The following is an 18,391-nucleotide window of genomic DNA, read 5'->3' as shown; positions in this document are numbered from 1 at the left end:
TTCTCCTTGAGGGACATTCATTTGGAGATTTTTGATAGGACAGAGGGACAGAGTAAATGTTTCTCTCCTTACACAGACCAAGAAAGCAGCAGCCGAGAGTGGAAGGGAATGACTCACAATGCCCCATCTCCCAAGGCCTCTATCCCTGCTGCCATGAACAGAGGCAAGCCAGCACTGGGAAAATAAGCAAACCTCAGAGAAGTGAAAGTCTTACTTACGGACACACATTTCCCTGCTTTCATAAAATCCAGGACAGCACTGTGATTTGCGCCTATACATAGTTTTCTCCCCATGTCGATAGGCTGTCCGATAACTGATTCTATATAGAGGGAAAAAGCACACTGTTACCTCTTTTGACCTGACATTTGATTAGAAATAAATAATTTATATTTCCATACAAAGAGTTATTAAATAGAATAAAGGTATTAAAAGCAAAGTATTTAATAACTGTTATCAAATTCCTTCCCAGTTAGCCAAACTCGCAAATATGTCCGAGCTTTCATTACCTGTGCCGTGTACACTTAAACCAGTTCAGAATGTCAGTGCAGCTGGTGTAATAAATTTGGTCAAAGGGATGTGGGTACGACTCTTGCACAGTTACTGAGTAGCTGAAAAGAAGAGGAAAGATAAAGAATCAATATTTCTCTTTCTTACATTAATTATGTACTATGTAAAAAAAAAAAAAAACACACGCAACCATAGGCTAAATTAGCTCCATTTGCAATTCCATACTGACTTAGATTCTCCATGTTTTTACAGGTTTTTATTTGAACCAGAACCAAAATTAAAAATATATTTAAAAGACAAGAGTTCATGCTATAAATTTCAAAAGAAAGTCTCTTTTAGTATTCACCATAAATTCTTATATTCCTAAATTTAAAAACATATCACCATATTTTTTTCTGTATTTCATTCTATCCCCTCACCCCAGAGGTCCAGGGATAACCAACACTTTCACAATAAAAGTTTTCAATCTAAGTCTGCATGTAGATAATAAAGGTAATCAAAGAGACAGTTTGGGTATTTATAACAGTACATTTTGCTATTGACGCTGGAATATCAGGAAGAGCATATTTCCTGGATTGAAACTTGGAATAATTTGCTTCTGTGTGCCTGCCCCACTTCTCAGACAGTGGAAAAATATATACAGCCTCTAAATAAAAACTACAAAGAAGTCTCTAAAACCAGTAAAAATATGGCTGAGACAATTAGCCTAAAATAATCGTACCAGAACTGTTGCTATTTAGGCAGCCTGTTTTCCAATACATTTTCACTAACAACTTCTAATTAAAGGAAAAGCATGCAGTCCTATGGGCCTAAGAATGTGGATGGAAAACATCCATGAAATATAAAGAACTTCCAGTGTTCAATCCCATACTTCATTTTAAAGGAGCTTCAAATTCCTGCCTACAGGAAAATCTAAAGAATCCTCCTTTCCATACAGTTTATTTTCTTTAACATTCTCTTAAAGATTTCCACTAAAATCTTTAGTTTACACCAACAAAATGAGCTGAAATCACGAACTCAATCGCCCAAGTTCATTTAAAGATACTATCAACTGGAGAAGGTACAGAAAAAATGAGGTCAAAATTTCAGCACGAAAAATTCAGATTAGATATAGAGCAGAATCTCCTAATTTGAAAAGCTGTGTGGTGCAGGCCCCACCAACAGTGGCCTTTCTTTCCCCAGCTGGTCTGTCAGTCACTATGTACTTAGGCTTCCATTGGACACCCATGAAATAATCATACTATTCACACTTTTGTGTTCATTCTTTGGGACATTGCAACTTGATTTCTAGGCAAATATAGGGTTCCTCCGCAAATCTTTGGCAGCTGCAATAGGCCTATGAAAAGCTCACTGGATGAGAAGCCAGTATGATAATTCCAATCTGACATTGGGAAACTGGGTGGCCTTCAGCAGGTATCCCCACTTCCCTGCGTTTTGATGGTCACATCTTAAAACCACGAGGTCAGGCATGGTCTGAAGATCCCTCCCCACGTGGAATTCTGAACTTCTAACACATTTTAGATGACTATTTCCTTTTACTGTAGTCGATGACACCCGCTGTTACCTGCAAGAACAGGTTCGGAGGAGATTAGAGTGTGCAGTGACCTACATCTGCAATATAACTCCTTTTGGGTAAAGCAAGAGGCCTCCATTAAAATATAAATGTTCTTAGAATGAAATTTCACATTAAGGTATTGATATTTTCTTCAGACCCCTAGCAGTGTCCTGAGGTTCAGATCGATGCAGACTCTGAGACTCCTTGCCAACTTTTTGTCCTTCCTATCCAGCTGCTTGTAAATAGCTAAATTTTGAGGCCTGCTGCATCGTTTCTCCATTCCACTGCAAGTGAGGAGCAAAGCGAGTGGACGCCCCCTGTATGGGCTGTTGTACAGGTGCAGTGCTACATTGTCCGTGGGAAAAAACAGAGCAGCTTCCCACGGGTGCTACAGGAGTAAAAAAGAAACCACTCTAAATTAATGCCAGTTGGGGGGGGGGGGGGTCATTCTATTGGGCTTTACCGTATTAATTTAGCTATTTAGATTAACTAAATTAGTTTGCTGGAACTAGACCTGATGCAGTTTTCCTAAAATTTCCAAGGACGTGGTATGTTGTTAAGGTCTGAATGCCTTCGAGCAAACGTGATCATCAACAAACAATCTTGGCCAAATACATCCCATTTGATGTGGCTTGGAGAACTGATGTCACAAGCAAACATGAAAAATATTTCCACTAATGTCTAGTGGCCTGGAAGAGTGCTTACACCAGAGGAAATGTGCAAGTACAGGAATTTCCTCTTCTTGCCACTTGCTGCTCTCCAATAATATTCGTCTGCAGGATGCTTCTCTGGTTTGAGGATATAAAAAAGGTCTTCTCTATAAAAGGGAAATCAAGCCATTTAGGATTCCAATTCCTAAACACTTATTGAGCCAATAAACACTTATTGAACCAATTCTATGCAATTCCTGGTCTCAAAGAGCTCTCAGGAAAGTCCAGCCTGTAAATACTAAAAATAATGGGATACAGCTTTAATGGAGACATGTAGGCAGTTTGGGGGAAATAGGACTATAAAATTCACTTGAGCATTTCCCTTTGATCTTGATTCTTTGCATTAAAGTTATTCAGAGGCTCACACTCAATTCATAACTAACTGAATATGAATTACAATTTGGCCAGAAACTGAGGCTCCCACTTAAGTTTACAGAAGAAGGATTTTAAACTTTGTTGACCCAAATTTATTGTCTCTTCTGTTGTTGTTTTTTAATATACATTTTTTTCTTTTCTACACAATCTTTCTTTTTTCTTTTCTTTTCTTTTCTTTTTAAATATATTTTGTTGACTTTCTACAGAGAGGAAGGGAGAGGGATAGAGAGCTAGAAACATCGATGAGAGAGAAACATCGATCAGCTGCCTCCTGCATACCCCCTACTGGGGATGTGCCCACAACCAAGGCACATGCCCTCAACCAGAATCGAACCTGGGACCCCTCAGTCTACAGACCATGCTCCATCCACTGAGCCAAACTGGTCAGGGCCTTTTTTCTTTTTTAATAGTATTATAGTCACACTACAAAATTTGGAAAATAAATTTTAAGAGAGAGAGAGAGGAGAGAATTCCATAACTCTTCCATCACCATTAATAGCATTTTACTGTACTTCTTTCATCTTTAGGGGTTTTTAGTTTTAGTTTAGTGTATTTTCTTTTCATATTCTTATAGTCATGCTATGCACCTGAGTTTGAAGCCTATTTTTTAAACTTAAGAGTATGTGTGTGTTCATATGTCATAATGATTTTCCATGTCAGTAAATAGTCTTCAAATTCTGACCACCAAATACTCCGTAAGTGCCTACACCTAATGTACTCAATACCCACCTACTGTTATTCAACTAAGTTGTCACTTTTCCAGGGGCCACTTTCTGGAAGCTGTGTCCTGGTACCATGAAGGGAAATGTCCCTGATCATTGGCCCGCCTCCTCCGGTCTTTATCACTGCTTCTCTGGCCAATGCCTAGGTTGCTGTTGGAACTTCAACAGCACCTCTGCTAACAGTCCACACTTTCACATTCAGGAGCAGCTGCCCCAAAAGTCGCAGAGTAGGATGGTCTAGTCCAGCTATTTTCAAGTGGTGAGCTGCAAGAATGTTTAAAACATGCAATACCTGACTACTTAGTCAGGGGCACTGACCTCTTTTCCCGTCCAGTGGTTCTCAACCTTCCTAATGCCACAACCCTTTAATACAGTTCCTCATGTTGTGGTGACCCCCAAACACAAAATGATTTTCGTTGCTACTTCATAACTGTAATTTTGCTACTGTTATGAATTGTAATGTAAATATCTGATATGCAGGATGTATTTTCGTTGTTCGTGACCCACAGGTTGAGAACCGCTGCTTAGACTGTCAAGTAAAAACAATGACAACAGCCAATACAACAATAGCCATCTGGTGTGAATGAATCAAAATTATACCTTTTTTTTTTTTGTATCAGCAAAAGATATATCTTTTGGTGTGCTGCAGAATTTTAGTAATTAGTTTATGTGCCATGAGATGAAAAAGGTTGAAGATTGTTGATCTAGTCCAATCTCGTTTTCATCACAAATGAGCAACACTGAGCTCCCAGTGCTAGTGGGTATTTTAGACTGAGCACTAACATCTCGACCCCCAGACACCTCCTGCCCCTCTGTCTCCTTTCAAATGTCACTAGAACATCTAAAGCTGGTAAAGCAGAGAGTGAGGGGCAAATTGTGGTATGAAAGGAATCTGATCTCAATCCTGCACTAATTTAAGCATCCAGATGCAAAACCCTTTATCTCCTGCTTGTTTGTTTAACCTTCTCAACACACTGAAAACATATCATCTCTGTGATTTTAACCTATTAAGTATTATCCGGGGAGAAACCCCAGCAAGATTTACTTTAAGGTCAAAGAACTCGGGGGAAATAAGCCATCACCACTTGGACACATTCCAAAGTGGTTAATTACATTTTATCTGCTTAAATTATCTTGTTACTGAAATCAGATATGATAATAATCATCATTGCTTATCTCTGCTTGCTTTGGATTGCTGCTTCAATTACTACCAGTTCTGTGTTCCACCCCCAATGGGTTCATTGGGCAAAGAACAGCTTCTCTTCATTTGTGCCTTCCTTAGGAGCAACCCCAATAGAGGGAAGAACTTAGACTCACAGAACAGAAAGAGAGGATGGGGAGAAGGAACAGGTGATTCATGGAATTACTCATGTTCCAAAAGGATGCTGTGCAGAATTCCTTTGATAACACATACCCCTTGTGCATTTTAAGTTATTTAATTTTTCTTTATTTCATTATAAGTATAACTTCTGAGAATCAGCATTCCTGCATTAAAATGAGGCACACTTTTATTTGAAAATAAATCATTTCTAGGTCTGGGGTGTGGCTCGAGACCCCACATTTCCCACAAGCTCCAAGGTGATGCTCAGGCTGCAACTCCGCAGACCACACTCGGAGAAGCAAGCCTCCAGGTGATTCCACCACGGCTCCGAACCCTCAGGAACAGGTGGGTGTTAGTGTAAGGAAAGCCCGCAATGAGCCCTCTTCAGCCCTACTACTAAGACTTTTGTCCCTAAGCTAGTCATCCTCTCCCCTTTTCCATTCAAGCCCATTTTAGTTTTTGAAAATATACAAGAACCTGTAACCTGCACCTTTATTTGATCATTTTAATTCATCCTCCATTCTCCATGCTTCTCAAAGTAATTCCACTTTCCTTTTCCTTTCTTCAAAGAATGATTACTAGCTTTGTAACAGGAAATCTATCAATAAGAAGATTGTAGCTGTCAATCTGTCTTTCTAGCAGTTCATTTAATATAGAAAAAAGAGAGTCAGGAAAAAATCGCCATCATTTCCCTATTTTTTCATGCTCAACTTCCCGATCCATTAGTGACCGTGTTAGTGGTTATTCTAATGTGCAACAGTGGAATTATATTGCATTTAAAAATGAATGTGCCCCTTGTCCTTCTGCCTCTCTTTCTCCTCCCTCCCAATTGATGTCCATTATTAGTCATCTCCTATCAGAAGGTGAAAGCTCCTTCAACAACTATTAATTGAAGGCAGTGTTTTAGACACTTGGGATCATCAGTGGTGAATAAAACAATGGAAGTTAGTGTTGGCAAATTTGGTCAGATACTGAGCAAGGAATCAGGACAAAATGTGTACATTTGAGTGGGTGCTGGGCTATTTGAAGTCTTGGATTCTTTTATCTTGATAGCCTTTGCCTTGGAGCACTTGTCTGTTCACATTTCATCATGCTCCCACATCCACATTCCCACACACTTCCAGGCCCATATTTCAAATTGATCTTATGAACACAACAGAGCAAACCATGTGAGTCCCTTCCCTCTCAAATCAGCTCTCTTCCTTTTATCTTTCCACATGTGCAATGACACCACCACTCTTACACAGCAGGTTCTAAACCTCAGCCTTTTCTGCTTCCTTCATATCCTATAGTCCAGTGATGGCGAACCTATGACACGCGTGTCAGCGGTGACACACGAACTCATTTTTTGGTTGATTTTTCTTTGTTAAATGGCATTTAAATATATAAAATAAATATCAAAAATATAAATCTTTGCCCAACCGGTTTGGCTCAGTGGATAGAGCGTCGGCCTGCAGACTCAAGGGTCCCAGGTTCGATTCCGGTCAGGGGCATGTACGTTGGTTGCGGGCACATCCCCAATGAGGGGTGTGCAGGAGGCAGCTGATCGATGTTTCTCTCTCATCAATGTTTCTAACTCTCTCTCCCTCTCCCTTCCTCTCTGTAAAAAATCAATAAAATATATTTTAAAATATATATATATATATATATATATATATATATATATATATATATATATAAATCTTTGTTTTACTATGGTTGCAAATATCAAAAAATTTCTATATGTGACACGGCACCAGAGTTAAGTTAGGGTTTTTCAAAATGCTGACACGCTGAGCTCAAAAGGTTTGCCGTCACTGCCAATGTTTTACCAAGACCTGATGATTTTTATTTCATGGCATCTTACAAATTTGTTCTTCCTCCCATTCCAAAGCTATTATCCTCCAAGAAGTTCAAGCACAAGTGGACTCTCCCTTTTCTCAATTTGAGATGTATTTTTATTACTTTAATAAATATTATATACTTTGTTAGTGAAATGTTTTATGAAAGGTGCTGTAACGATTATAAAGATAATATACAGGTCCCTCCTCTTACGTTCTGTATGATATAGTTAATATCACAAACAAAAGAACTTTATTACATATACATATTTCCTCTACAGCTTAAAGTTTCATAGTGATATATAGCTCTCTTGATAGATAAGGGAAATATATTTTTGTTATCTTGATTGCAATGCTGCCAATGGAGGTGGGAACGAGCCCTCAATGAAAAATAATGCTGTGAGTGAGGAGCCAGTGTGCCCTAGAAAAGCAGAGCTGCTGCGCTGGACAGGCTCTGCGCTTTGTGCAACCTGCCAGTCAGTGGGCGATCAGAGTGTGTGCTCTGTGGGGGAATAATCACCGTGCTAATGGTGACAGAAAAAGGAGACCAAAGCTTATGTCAATGCACTTACAGACAATAAAACACATATTACTCTCTAGTACTTGACACCTCCTATTTGTCTGAAAAACTTGCATTTGCAATGTTATTTCTGGATAAAGATACTTTCTTAGCCATGCACATCAGAGCTCAGTAGACTGCATATGATTGCACTGCACTATCACATGGCTTGTGCTAATTTTGTGTTCCGGGGACCATAAGATCCCCAAGAACAGCCGATAGTTTTGTACTTCCTCTGTATTTCCTACTGCACATTGCCCAGATCTGGACACGACATCATCTGCTCTCATATAATCTATTCAGTATTGTCCTCCTCCAGTCCTGTAATGACTCAAGCCTTTTTAAAATATATATTTTTATTTTTTAATATATTTTTATTTACTTCAAAGAGGAAGAGAGAGGAAGAGATAGAAACATCAGTGATGAGAGAGAATCACTGATCAGCTGCCGCATGCATGTCCCCCACTGGGGATCGAGCCTGCAACCTGGGCATGCACCTGACTGGGAATCAAACCGTGAGCTCGATGCTCAACGACTGAGCCATGCCAGCAGGGATGTGCTGACTCTAGTCTTGCTGGGCACAGCCCCTAGAGGTCTGCATGACACTGGTGTCAGGCCACCTTCCATTCCTAGAATCCCTACCAATCACTGCCACCTGCTCATGTCAGCTCTTCAGAAACATCTTAGGTGACACCACCTCCAGGTAGCTTTACCAGTGTCCCCAGAAATCATGTCTCCCTTTTAGGCCACCTATAGCACAATTTTTTTTTTTGCCATACATTTCAAGTACATTATTATACACGGTCTTCCACTGCTCACTCATTGGTTCCCATACAGAAGTCCAACTCCCCCAACTTACTGTAAATAAAGTCAGAGCAGGGACAGGACCTTAGGGAGTTCATTTAAATTGAACGATTAATGTAATGTTTTCCCTGACTCTTACAATCTTATAATCGCACCTGTGTAAGAATCAATATATGAAGTTTTTTTTCACATAATATATATTCTATGAGACCAAGATGAATAATACTGTCTGATTTATTAGCTACAACTAATGATTTTCACACAAAAGTAACTTTACAATCTCTTGTCAAATTCTAACTTTATATATCAGACTGAGGATGACAGTATATAAAGAAATGTATCAGAAATTATTTCTAAGATTACTTTCAGAACTATTACCTTTCCCAGTGGCTACACACATTAGGGTCTTCAAGGTTGAGAGGTGATGCTGTCTTTATCCAGTGGCATAATAATAAACAGAGAAATCCCAGGTATGTGTTCAAAGAAATAACCATTTTTTCTGACGAACACCCTACAAGGGAAAAAAATCCAAATTAGAGATGCAGTAAAGTGATCCAAACAGAATTCCTTTCAGAACAGCAGCCATTTGGGACCAGTTGTCACCAGGGCTGAAACATGCATAACAATCATGTATTCAAATAAACGGGCCATCAGATTTCATGGTCCAGAAGAGAGAGGTGTTTCTTATGTGGTGCAGGGTGGCCACTGTTTTGTAAATTACTACAATGTGCAAATCATCATTAATTGCCACCACAACAAAAGCCCTTCTCATCCATGCCAACTAACATTAAAGGAATCTACCAGAACAACTCAAAGCAACATGGGCTTCCAGGTTCTCTCATCAGGCATATTTCCCTTCTGGAAGAAGAAGGCTCACAGTGGAATCTGGCCTCATTGGTCCCAGAGCATAAATGATGAAACAGAAGCTTCATTGACTCAAGAGAGAAGCACCTTAGGCTCAAACTGAGATTCATTCAATGTGCACTGAATACTCTATCTCAGGCACTGTGCAAAACTGGACATAAAGCACAGATCTAGTTCCTGTCCCTGCCCTTTAAGATACTTGTAATTTAATAATTATGACATATATTTTGTATATTTAGTGCTTCAGTTTCCCTACCTGCTGCATAGAAACAAAACCAGTTATTTGACAGCTATTTCTGTAAACCAGCTATTTCTTCATAGGTGTGCAAAAAAAGGCGTAAAACTGTTTGGAGGTCAGTGTTAGAGAAAATGAACCTGGTATTACTGAGAGGAAGAGACCATAATAGAAAAACAAATAGCAACATGGTGTATTTGTAAAACAGGGCAGCAAAAGGGATAGGAGAGGGAGGAGACATTCAAGCGGAGGAAACTGAAGATGAGGGAGGGCCAGGCACTTAGGAGGCTCAACTCAATTCAGTGGGAGAAAGAGACAGGGGGCATATCATGAGTTATATAGGCCACTGCAAAGTTTGTGAACTTCATCCAAGGATAAGGGAGACCTCGGAAAGGGTGCAGTGACACCAGATAGATCATTCTGGCTGCAGGGGAGAGTGACCTGAAGGAGGAGACTCTTAGAGGGAGATCAGGTAAGACACTACTTGGGGGTGAACGAAGGAAACAACATTGGAGTTGCAGGGAACTGGGACATTTTTAGGAAGTAGAACCCACAGGACTTGGTGACTGAATGTGAGAGTAAGAGAGAGAGAAGGGACTTCTGGTATAGCCCCTTGGGGGGAGGTGGGCCCTCACTGAGATGGGAAGCACAGAAGCCCTCCCTCTCTGGAGGATAAACCTTAAGTTCAGTTTTAAATATGTCGTTTGAGGTTCCTATGAGATATTCAAATGAAGTCACCCACAGGCATTTATTGAATGCTTACCATGTGTGAGGTTGGCTCCAGGGTGTAACATTGTAATGATATGTGTGTGGAAATCATACATCTCTCACCTCCAGGGACTCAGCATTTAGTAAGAAGGAAAAGTTTGTCATACTATGTAAAATTATCCTATATAATAAAAGCCTAATATGCAAATCGACCAAACAGCAGAACAACTGGTGGAACGACCGGTCGTTATGACACGCACTGACCACCAGGGGGCAGATGGTAAATGCAGGAGCTGCCCCCAGCCAAAGGCCCCAGGGTAGCCAAGGCGGGTTCCAGGGGAGGGGGGGGCCCCTGATCGCCCTGCCAGTCCCCCAACAGATCGGCCCTGATTGCCAGCCAGGCCTAGAGACCCTACCCGTGCACAAATTTCGTGCCTCTAGTTTTATATAATCATTATACAGATAGACTTGAAATAGAAATAGCTGGTCCATTTACCAATTTAAAATAAGCAATAACTAATTAAAACTAAGTAAATAATTAATTAAAATTAACCTGTCTATTGGTAAACTAGTGAAAGTAGCAACAACAGGCCAGATTATATGACCCATGCAGTTATTTTCCGGGTGAGGGCTGGCATTTTGAGATGTTATACTAACTTTCCACACAATGAAGTTACCAGTTTTTAGTACTTGGGACCCAAGTTATTGAATAATAACCTTGTGATTTAAAAAAGTTATCTTAAAACAAACACATAAACAACAATATCAACAAAAACCTAATGTTAAGAAACAGTTTATCCTTCAAATTCAAGGGAATAGATCAAATGAAGAAGTATTAAATTATTCAAAAGCAGGACTGTTTATAAGGACAAGTACATCAGGTACATTATGGCAAGTTATCTATATCTAACCCCCCCCCCCCCCAAAAAAGATTAAAACCAAAGAAAATGTTTGATTGGAAAAAAGAAAAATTATATCATTAATTTGTAGAATAATTAAAAGATGGTGCAAGCCATTGGGAGAGGTTATGAACTTTTTAAAGGGGATTTCAATCCTCATGAAATAATTCCAACATTTAAAGCATTTAAAGCAAAATACGGCTTATAAATTGATTCAAATTATTGACATATCTCACAGGCTAACCATCAGGAAGTTGTAAAATCTGAAGCCTAACATTATATAACGAAAGCTATTCCACTGAATAGGAATGAATAAAAAGTAACGATGACAATAAACAACAAGAGCTAACATTTCCTGACTGATTACTGTGAGCCAGATGCACTGCTGAACCTTTTATGTGATTTTCCCATTTAATCCTCACAGTTACTTACCTAAGAAGTAGGTATTTTTATTGCCTCATTTCCCCAGTTGAAAACATAAATTTACTGCTAGTGGTTTCCTCATCCATCAAAATAAGTAAACCTTTAATACACTTGATGTGAACAAATAAGCATGGCAAATATCTGTCTCATGGCCTTAGCTATGTCAGGCTAAGTATTTCGTTTCAATGAAGTGTGAAATGTGTATATTAATTTTCATTCTTTCCTCAAAGGCAAAACAAGGGCTGGTCAGCAGTAATCTGCCAACTACTCAAAAATAATTACACCTAGTTGAAAAGTTTATATCCTGAATCACCATCTCAGATTCAAGCCATACATTTCCCAATTAGAAATGTTTAGTCTGTAAAGTTAGAAATTGCTGCAAGCAATGAATCAAACTGCCCCAAAATAAAAAAGAACAACGTGGTGTGTTTTCCTTTAATGTAAAGATTTCAGCATGAATCTTTTTGGTAGTCCTTCTTGTGTTGCACTTGACGCATGGCTTTCTGAAGGTTTTTACTTCTCTAAGGGGATGGCAGGAGGGAAAAAAAAGCAGAATTTAGCCACCTCGTTGCTTTTGAAATTCGGCATACAAAAAAATCAAACTACATTGCAAAGCTGCGGGCTGCGTTCATGAAAAGGAAAATATCAGCACATTTAAAAAATGTATTCATGCTCCATTTGGTACCTTAGTCCCAAAGTATTTTCCAAATTAAAATGAGAAGATTAACTGAATTCGAGAACAATTTCCATTAAAGTATGAAATGTCAAATGCAAAAGGAATTGCTAGACTAAGAGGCTGGAATCATGCAAATGCACAAAAACCTGTTGCGAAAATAATCCAAATGTCTGTACAGGGACGCACGGAGGCACCTCGGGAAGAGACGGGTGGGGCTCACTCTGAGGCGCCTGTAGACCCAGGGGGGTCGAAAATAGGGACAGCCAGACTGGAGGTCTAGAGGTTAGAAATCCAAAAAGGTGTCAGCAGGGTAATGCTTCCTCTGACACTGAAGGAGCTTCGAATGCCAGGTCCCTGGAGCAGAAGTCTGCAGCTTGTCTTTTCTTCTCAGGACTTCTGCTCAACCCAGGCCCAGACTGGGGCATCAGCACCATTAAATCCTTCCCCTTCGAGGCTTTCCTGGCTCAGCACTGCGAGGCCGTGGAATTGTAGGACAGCGACCCGAGCCTGGAGACCTCTTTCTGTTCAAGCTGCTGTCGCGACCGGACGTCGGTGCGGGCCCACGTGGGTGTGTACTGTGGCCACGGAGAGGTCACCCACTTCAGGGGCAAAAATTCCGGTGGCCACCAGCCTCGCACGTTTCTAGGCTCCTGCGAAGAAGTCATTGTCTGCAAACAGGGGTGGAGCCACTGCTGCGCTCGGGCTCCCTGTGGCTTGTGCTGTGTAAACGCAGCCACGTGGACCGCCACGCACTGGAGCGCTGCACGTGAAGCCCTGGACGGGCCCCGCCTCCCACCAACCTACGCACAGCACCTGTGTGCGCTTCGAGCTGCAATTGCTCAGTCTGGGGCCTAGTCTGGACCCTTCAAATCAGTGGTTCTCAACCTTGGCTGCACATTAGAATCGCCTGGGAAGTCTTTAAAATCCTGATTTCTGGGCCTTATCCTCCAGAAATTCTGTTTCTTTGTTATGGGGTTGTGGCCACACCCCACAACAAAGAAACAGAATTTCTGGAGGATGGGGCCCAAAATCAGGATTTTAAAAAGATTTAAAAAGATTCCCAGGTGATTCTAATGTGCAGCCAAGGTTGAGAACCACTGCTTCAAATAGATCCACCTCCCATTAGCTTGGTGTCGGTGGACATGGGTTGACCATGGACTAGGTTGACCACAGGCCCTGCAGGGTGCGCATGGAGGCTTCAGAAATGGTCAGTAAACTATGTTCCGAAGGTGAAAAAAAAGTTGTATATATATATACATATATATATACATACATATATATATGTATACATGTATATATATATGTATATATATATATATATATATGATGGGAGGAGAAGACAATTCATAAATATGCCAATGAGCTGTAAAGAACTATAGAAATGCAACATTTCACTATGTTCAGAAACATGGATGATCCTTTTGTTCTGTCTAGTTTAATAAAGGCAATGACAGACAATCCAAATAAGATGCAGGGTGGCCCCCAAAATGTATACACGCTTTGAATGATTATAAAATATTTATGAACATAAGTTCATTTTCAAAATTTAAAAGAATCTACAGAACTGAATAATTTTCTTGCCAATGCCTGTTTTCAAACTGATGATCATTCTGGCCCAGGCACTGCTGATAAAGCAAAGCAATGGAATTGCAAACATCAAGAATCATTTTGTTAGGTATTTGTGCACCCTAAACTTGTCAACTGTTACTGGTTTTGTACCCTAAACTTTATCTTGTATGTATCCCCATAAAAAATAAAGTCTAGTGGCACTTTAGGATGAATTTTCTTTGTTCAAAGCTTAGTCTGGCTTCACCCATTATTTCAAATCAGTTAAACCTAAAAAAGGAATGAAAATTGAGTTATCAGTTGTTAAAGTGTGTATACATTTTGGGGGGAATGTCCTATATATTCTTTCCCTAGTTTATTTGTTCTATAGGTTCCATAGGTTTCCATGTGGGTACCTTTTTCCTTTATGTCAACCCTGAAGGAAGAAAGTTAATACATTTTTCTTCCTCATTTCTCTCTTTTAAGCTGTCATCTTATCTTACACTATAATCTTCCATTTTGCAGCACAACTGAAAACAAAATACCATCTTTAAAAAATAGCATTATTTTAATTTTTAAAAAAGGTGACACCATGTCAATTTGCTTTATTAAAATGGACATTTTGAAAATATTCAAAACTCTAAATTGGGTGGGAAGCTACTTCAGCCATCCAGCCAGTCTTCAGCCTTCAAATAACTTTTCTCAAGGTTCCATTTGACAAAATTTAAAATGTAAAAAAATAAAGAGTCATTTGCATGAACCCCCTACCGCCAAACTTGATTGCATTCCATATCATTCACTTAATTATTATGGAAAAATCAAAACAGAAAATCAGTATAACTGATTAGCATTGCTAAAGTGCTCCTATTAGAAAGAGGAAACACAGCAGGCAGAAGTTAACTCTTGCTGTCTAGGAAGGCAGGCTTTGCTTACCTACCACAAAAACACACAGTAAATAATCAGGATGAATAAAATCCTTACAATGCATGAGTCTGGCCTCTGATGATAGGGAGTAGTTTCTCTATCAGTGTGTTAGGGAGAAATAAATAGTGGGGCGTTGACTAGCTGATTTATTTTTGCAACAACAGAGGGATAAATGATTCCAGACAATTCTTTCTGACTCTAAAATCGATTTCCTTCCTAGAATCATTAAGGGCACAGAGAAATAACTTAGGTGCCCTTATCCAGTTTTTTTTCAAGCTCATTTCTCTAAAGCCCTCTCACAGTTCTCTAAATGAAAATGAATTTCTTGATTAAGAATAGCCACATTTCCACAATCCACCCTGCAATCCCCCCCCCCCCGCCACATGTTATCTATAAAGGATGTACTAGCTTTAACCTGAAAGGCTGCCCGGGTGGGGGATTAGATAGTGTGCTGTGTTCTTCCTGTGTCTTTGAGCCTGTGAATAGAGTATTAAATAACAATATTAATAGAGTATTAAATATGTCAAAAGAGTAGTGCTTGCTTGTTGCCCTGCGATAATCCCAGATGAGGACTTCCCTGTAAATACTACTTGCTGATAAGAAGAAACCCTAAGGCACTGTCATGATTTCTATTTTCACCATCCAAAGCTAGTTATTCTAATAGCGTATTATTTTTCCCAAGCATAACCATTCATTCGAAGCAATACAAGTGTGATACATACTTTTTGTCTCGGGGGAGAGGGAAGGGCTCATGTCATTATGCTGACATTAAATACCGCAACAAAGATATTCCTCTAAGAAAAATTAAATCATGTTGTAAGGGCAGTCCCACAGCATACCTTGGTAGCTGCTAAGAATATAAGTTAAATGAGTGTAGCTATTGACATTAATAAAAAAAATTCTCAAGCCCTATTTTATAAATTGATAATGGTTTCATAAACAACCAAAAAAAAATCTCTAAATATTAGCATGAAGTGAGTGTTTAGTAATAGTTCTGGCACTTCACATCAAACAAAAATTGAGCAAAACCCTGGGGATGCCAGGCACTGAGATACCCCAAGGGAGCTCATCACCCCACGTGGAGAATGGTCACACACAGACCATTTCAATACAGCATGATGCAGCCATGACTAAGGCCAGAGAATGCTGTGGGATCACAGAGGTACAGCTTCATCAACTTAACCAACCACCCTATCTGGGGGACATCCTGGCTCCCACTTGTCATCAAATTTGGGAAATATTCTACAACGTCCCTATGAACCCATCATCCACAATATATGGAACAAAATCCACAAACATATCTCACTAATGATCTATCCTGCAAGCAACTGTGAGGACTATTCTGACGTAAGCGTTGCTGCCCTTGATAGTTTCAAATTTACTAGGATGGAAAATGATAAATAAAATGCGATTATTTTTCAAATGAGTCAATGTGGAAATAAACTGCTAGAGTTTTAAGAGGAGGAAAAAAATCAATGTGAGTAGCAAAGGATCAAGAAAGAGGTCAAACTTGAACAGAGCTCCCAAAAGAAAAAGAACTAGAAGTCACTGAGTGCCTGCTTCAGCCATCTCACCTTACACATGCAATCTCATCCACTAAGATCAGTGTTTCACCTGAAATCAGACAATGAACACAGAGCAGAGAATTCAGGGAGTCTGGATGATGACTTCAGTGTCTGCAATCTGCCCTCAGCATCACCTCTGGACAATAGGAAGGATTTGGGTAAATGAAAACCATGGGCAATAATGCAAAGAGAAAGGTGTGAGCCAAGTCTTGAGGGTGGAGAGCAGGAGCTCTCAAGGAATCTTGAGAAGTGGTGCTAGAAAGGGAGGTAGACTGGGTGAGCAGGGGTTTTGAGCACCAGACGAAGGAGGTCAGATGATTATTTTGTCTGCAGTGAAATGCACTTTAGTCTTGGAGAAGGGTGCATTTCTCTATGGAAGAGGTGTTTTGGAGATTAACACAGAGAAGGTGTGCAGAATCCAATGGAGAGGACAGAGACTGGGGGCAAAGAAAGTGGGTGGAAGTTAGAGCATTCAGGTGTGGGGTAAAACTGCCTATGCCAGGGTAGTAGCCTAAGGAATGGGAAGTATATGAGTATATGCCAATAAAAGAAAAAATTGGCAACGCTGAGGGAAATAATAGAAAATATGGCTTATATTAGAGACAGCTATTTGGGGTTTAAACCATTCTGAATCCCACTTCTGTTTTCTCAGTTTATTCTCTCTCCTACTGGGAAAACAATACACCTCTCTTTTTAATAGAAAAAGAAACTTCAAACACTACTACTTACTCCAGAATTTGGTGGATAAAATCATATTTCTTTTCCTAAACTTCTTAAAATTGAATATTCCTCAATAACATACCCATTCATTCTTCTCAACCTGAAGAGTCCTAATTTTTTTTTGGCCTGTACACACTCACACACACACACACACACACACACACAAAGAAAAGAAAAGAAAAGAAAAGAAAAGAAAAGAAAAGAAAAGAAAAGAAAAGAAAAGAAAAAAAGAAGCCCTTTAATAAAATTTACTCTTTCTTTCCTGTTTTCAACAACTATGCATTGGCAGCCCTAATTATACCCTATTGTGATAGCCAGATGCCAGTTTTTAATGATTCCTGCCTTGTGTGAGCCTATTTCACAATGAATAGAGTATTTGTACAACCAATTGGATATGGCAAAAATGACAGAGTATACTTCTGAATCTAGGTCACCAAAGGCAGTGCACTTTCCATCTTGTTTCTCGGGTCACCATTCTGCGGGAAGCCAGCTTCCCGATGTGTCATTAGAACTAAAGCAGCCCAATGAAGAGATCCGCATAGAGAGGAACTGAGACCTCCTGCCAACAGCCAGGTGAGTGGATCTTCCAGCCTCTGTCAAGGTGACCATGGCCTCTGCTGACACAGTGACTACAGCTAAACTTCTCCCAAATTCCTGACCCACAGAAAATGTGAGGTGATGGTTGGTGTTTTAAGCCACTAAGCTCTGAGGTAATTTGTTACACAGCAATAGAGAACCCATCTGCCTGTATTTCAATATGCTGACATCCAAAATGTTTTGTTTGACTTGCAACATAGCTCTCAATAATGCCCACTATTTTGCTGCATCATCAGTGGCAGTAGCATACAGAAGGAACCACCTGCAGTGAATCTGAAATCTTTTCCCTACATGAGAACTCCTGGCAAGACCCCACACCTTCTAATTCCAATTTGTTATTTTGTTCCTCAAGGTATGGCCCTGGCAATGCTTGTGTTTTGAGGTGCACCTGCTGTTTTTCCATACAACGCACTGGCCCAGATTATCCTACCATTTATCCTTAAGCCTTCAGCATTGTACTGCCCTAAAGAATTGACCTGCCTCACAGTGACCTGGAGAATTCATCATGTGCTCTGTGCTGGCTCACGTATAAAACAGTGAATAAGTGCATTCTAGACTTCTCTCCAGGTTACCCTTTCACCTACAAATAAATGTTCGTTTTATTTTCCTGCAGTTGAACTAGTTTTCTATGATTATTTATGATTAGATGGTATATGAAATTGAATTACTATTTTTTAATTTTTATTTTGAAATAATTTCAAATTTCTTTGAGAGCTACAAAAATAGAACAAAGAATGCCCTTCACCCAGACTCACCAGTTGCTAACATTTTGCCACATTTACTTTGTCACTCTCTAGCTACATATATATATATATGTGTGTATATATATATATATATACATATATATATACATATACATATA

General features: G+C 39.6%; 1 protein-coding gene across 6 annotated transcripts in view; it reads right to left on the bottom strand.

Annotated features, from left to right (window-relative positions):
- Positions 1 to 18,391, bottom strand: part of MEGF10 (multiple EGF like domains 10) — a 369,913-nt gene that overhangs the window by 111,810 nt on the left and 239,712 nt on the right. For all 6 annotated transcript variants that reach the window (XM_070412562.1, XM_070412566.1, XM_070412568.1 and 3 more), the window contains 3 exons: positions 8,752 to 8,884; positions 507 to 608; positions 219 to 319 (listed from right to left, as the gene is read on the bottom strand). In XM_070412562.1, coding sequence (XP_070268663.1) covers positions 219 to 319; positions 507 to 608; positions 8,752 to 8,884 — 336 coding nt within the window. The remainder of the gene's footprint in view (positions 1 to 218; positions 320 to 506; positions 609 to 8,751; positions 8,885 to 18,391) is intronic.

This window comes from Myotis yumanensis, unplaced genomic scaffold (genome assembly GCF_028538775.1).
Source record: "Myotis yumanensis isolate MYYU_CA2020_CCGP unplaced genomic scaffold, mMyoYum1.0.hap1 SCAF_4, whole genome shotgun sequence".
NCBI classification, from domain to species: domain Eukaryota; kingdom Metazoa; phylum Chordata; class Mammalia; order Chiroptera; family Vespertilionidae; genus Myotis; species Myotis yumanensis.
The sequence above is the reverse complement of the archived record's forward strand: the minus strand, read 5'-3'. Positions and strand labels throughout refer to the sequence as shown.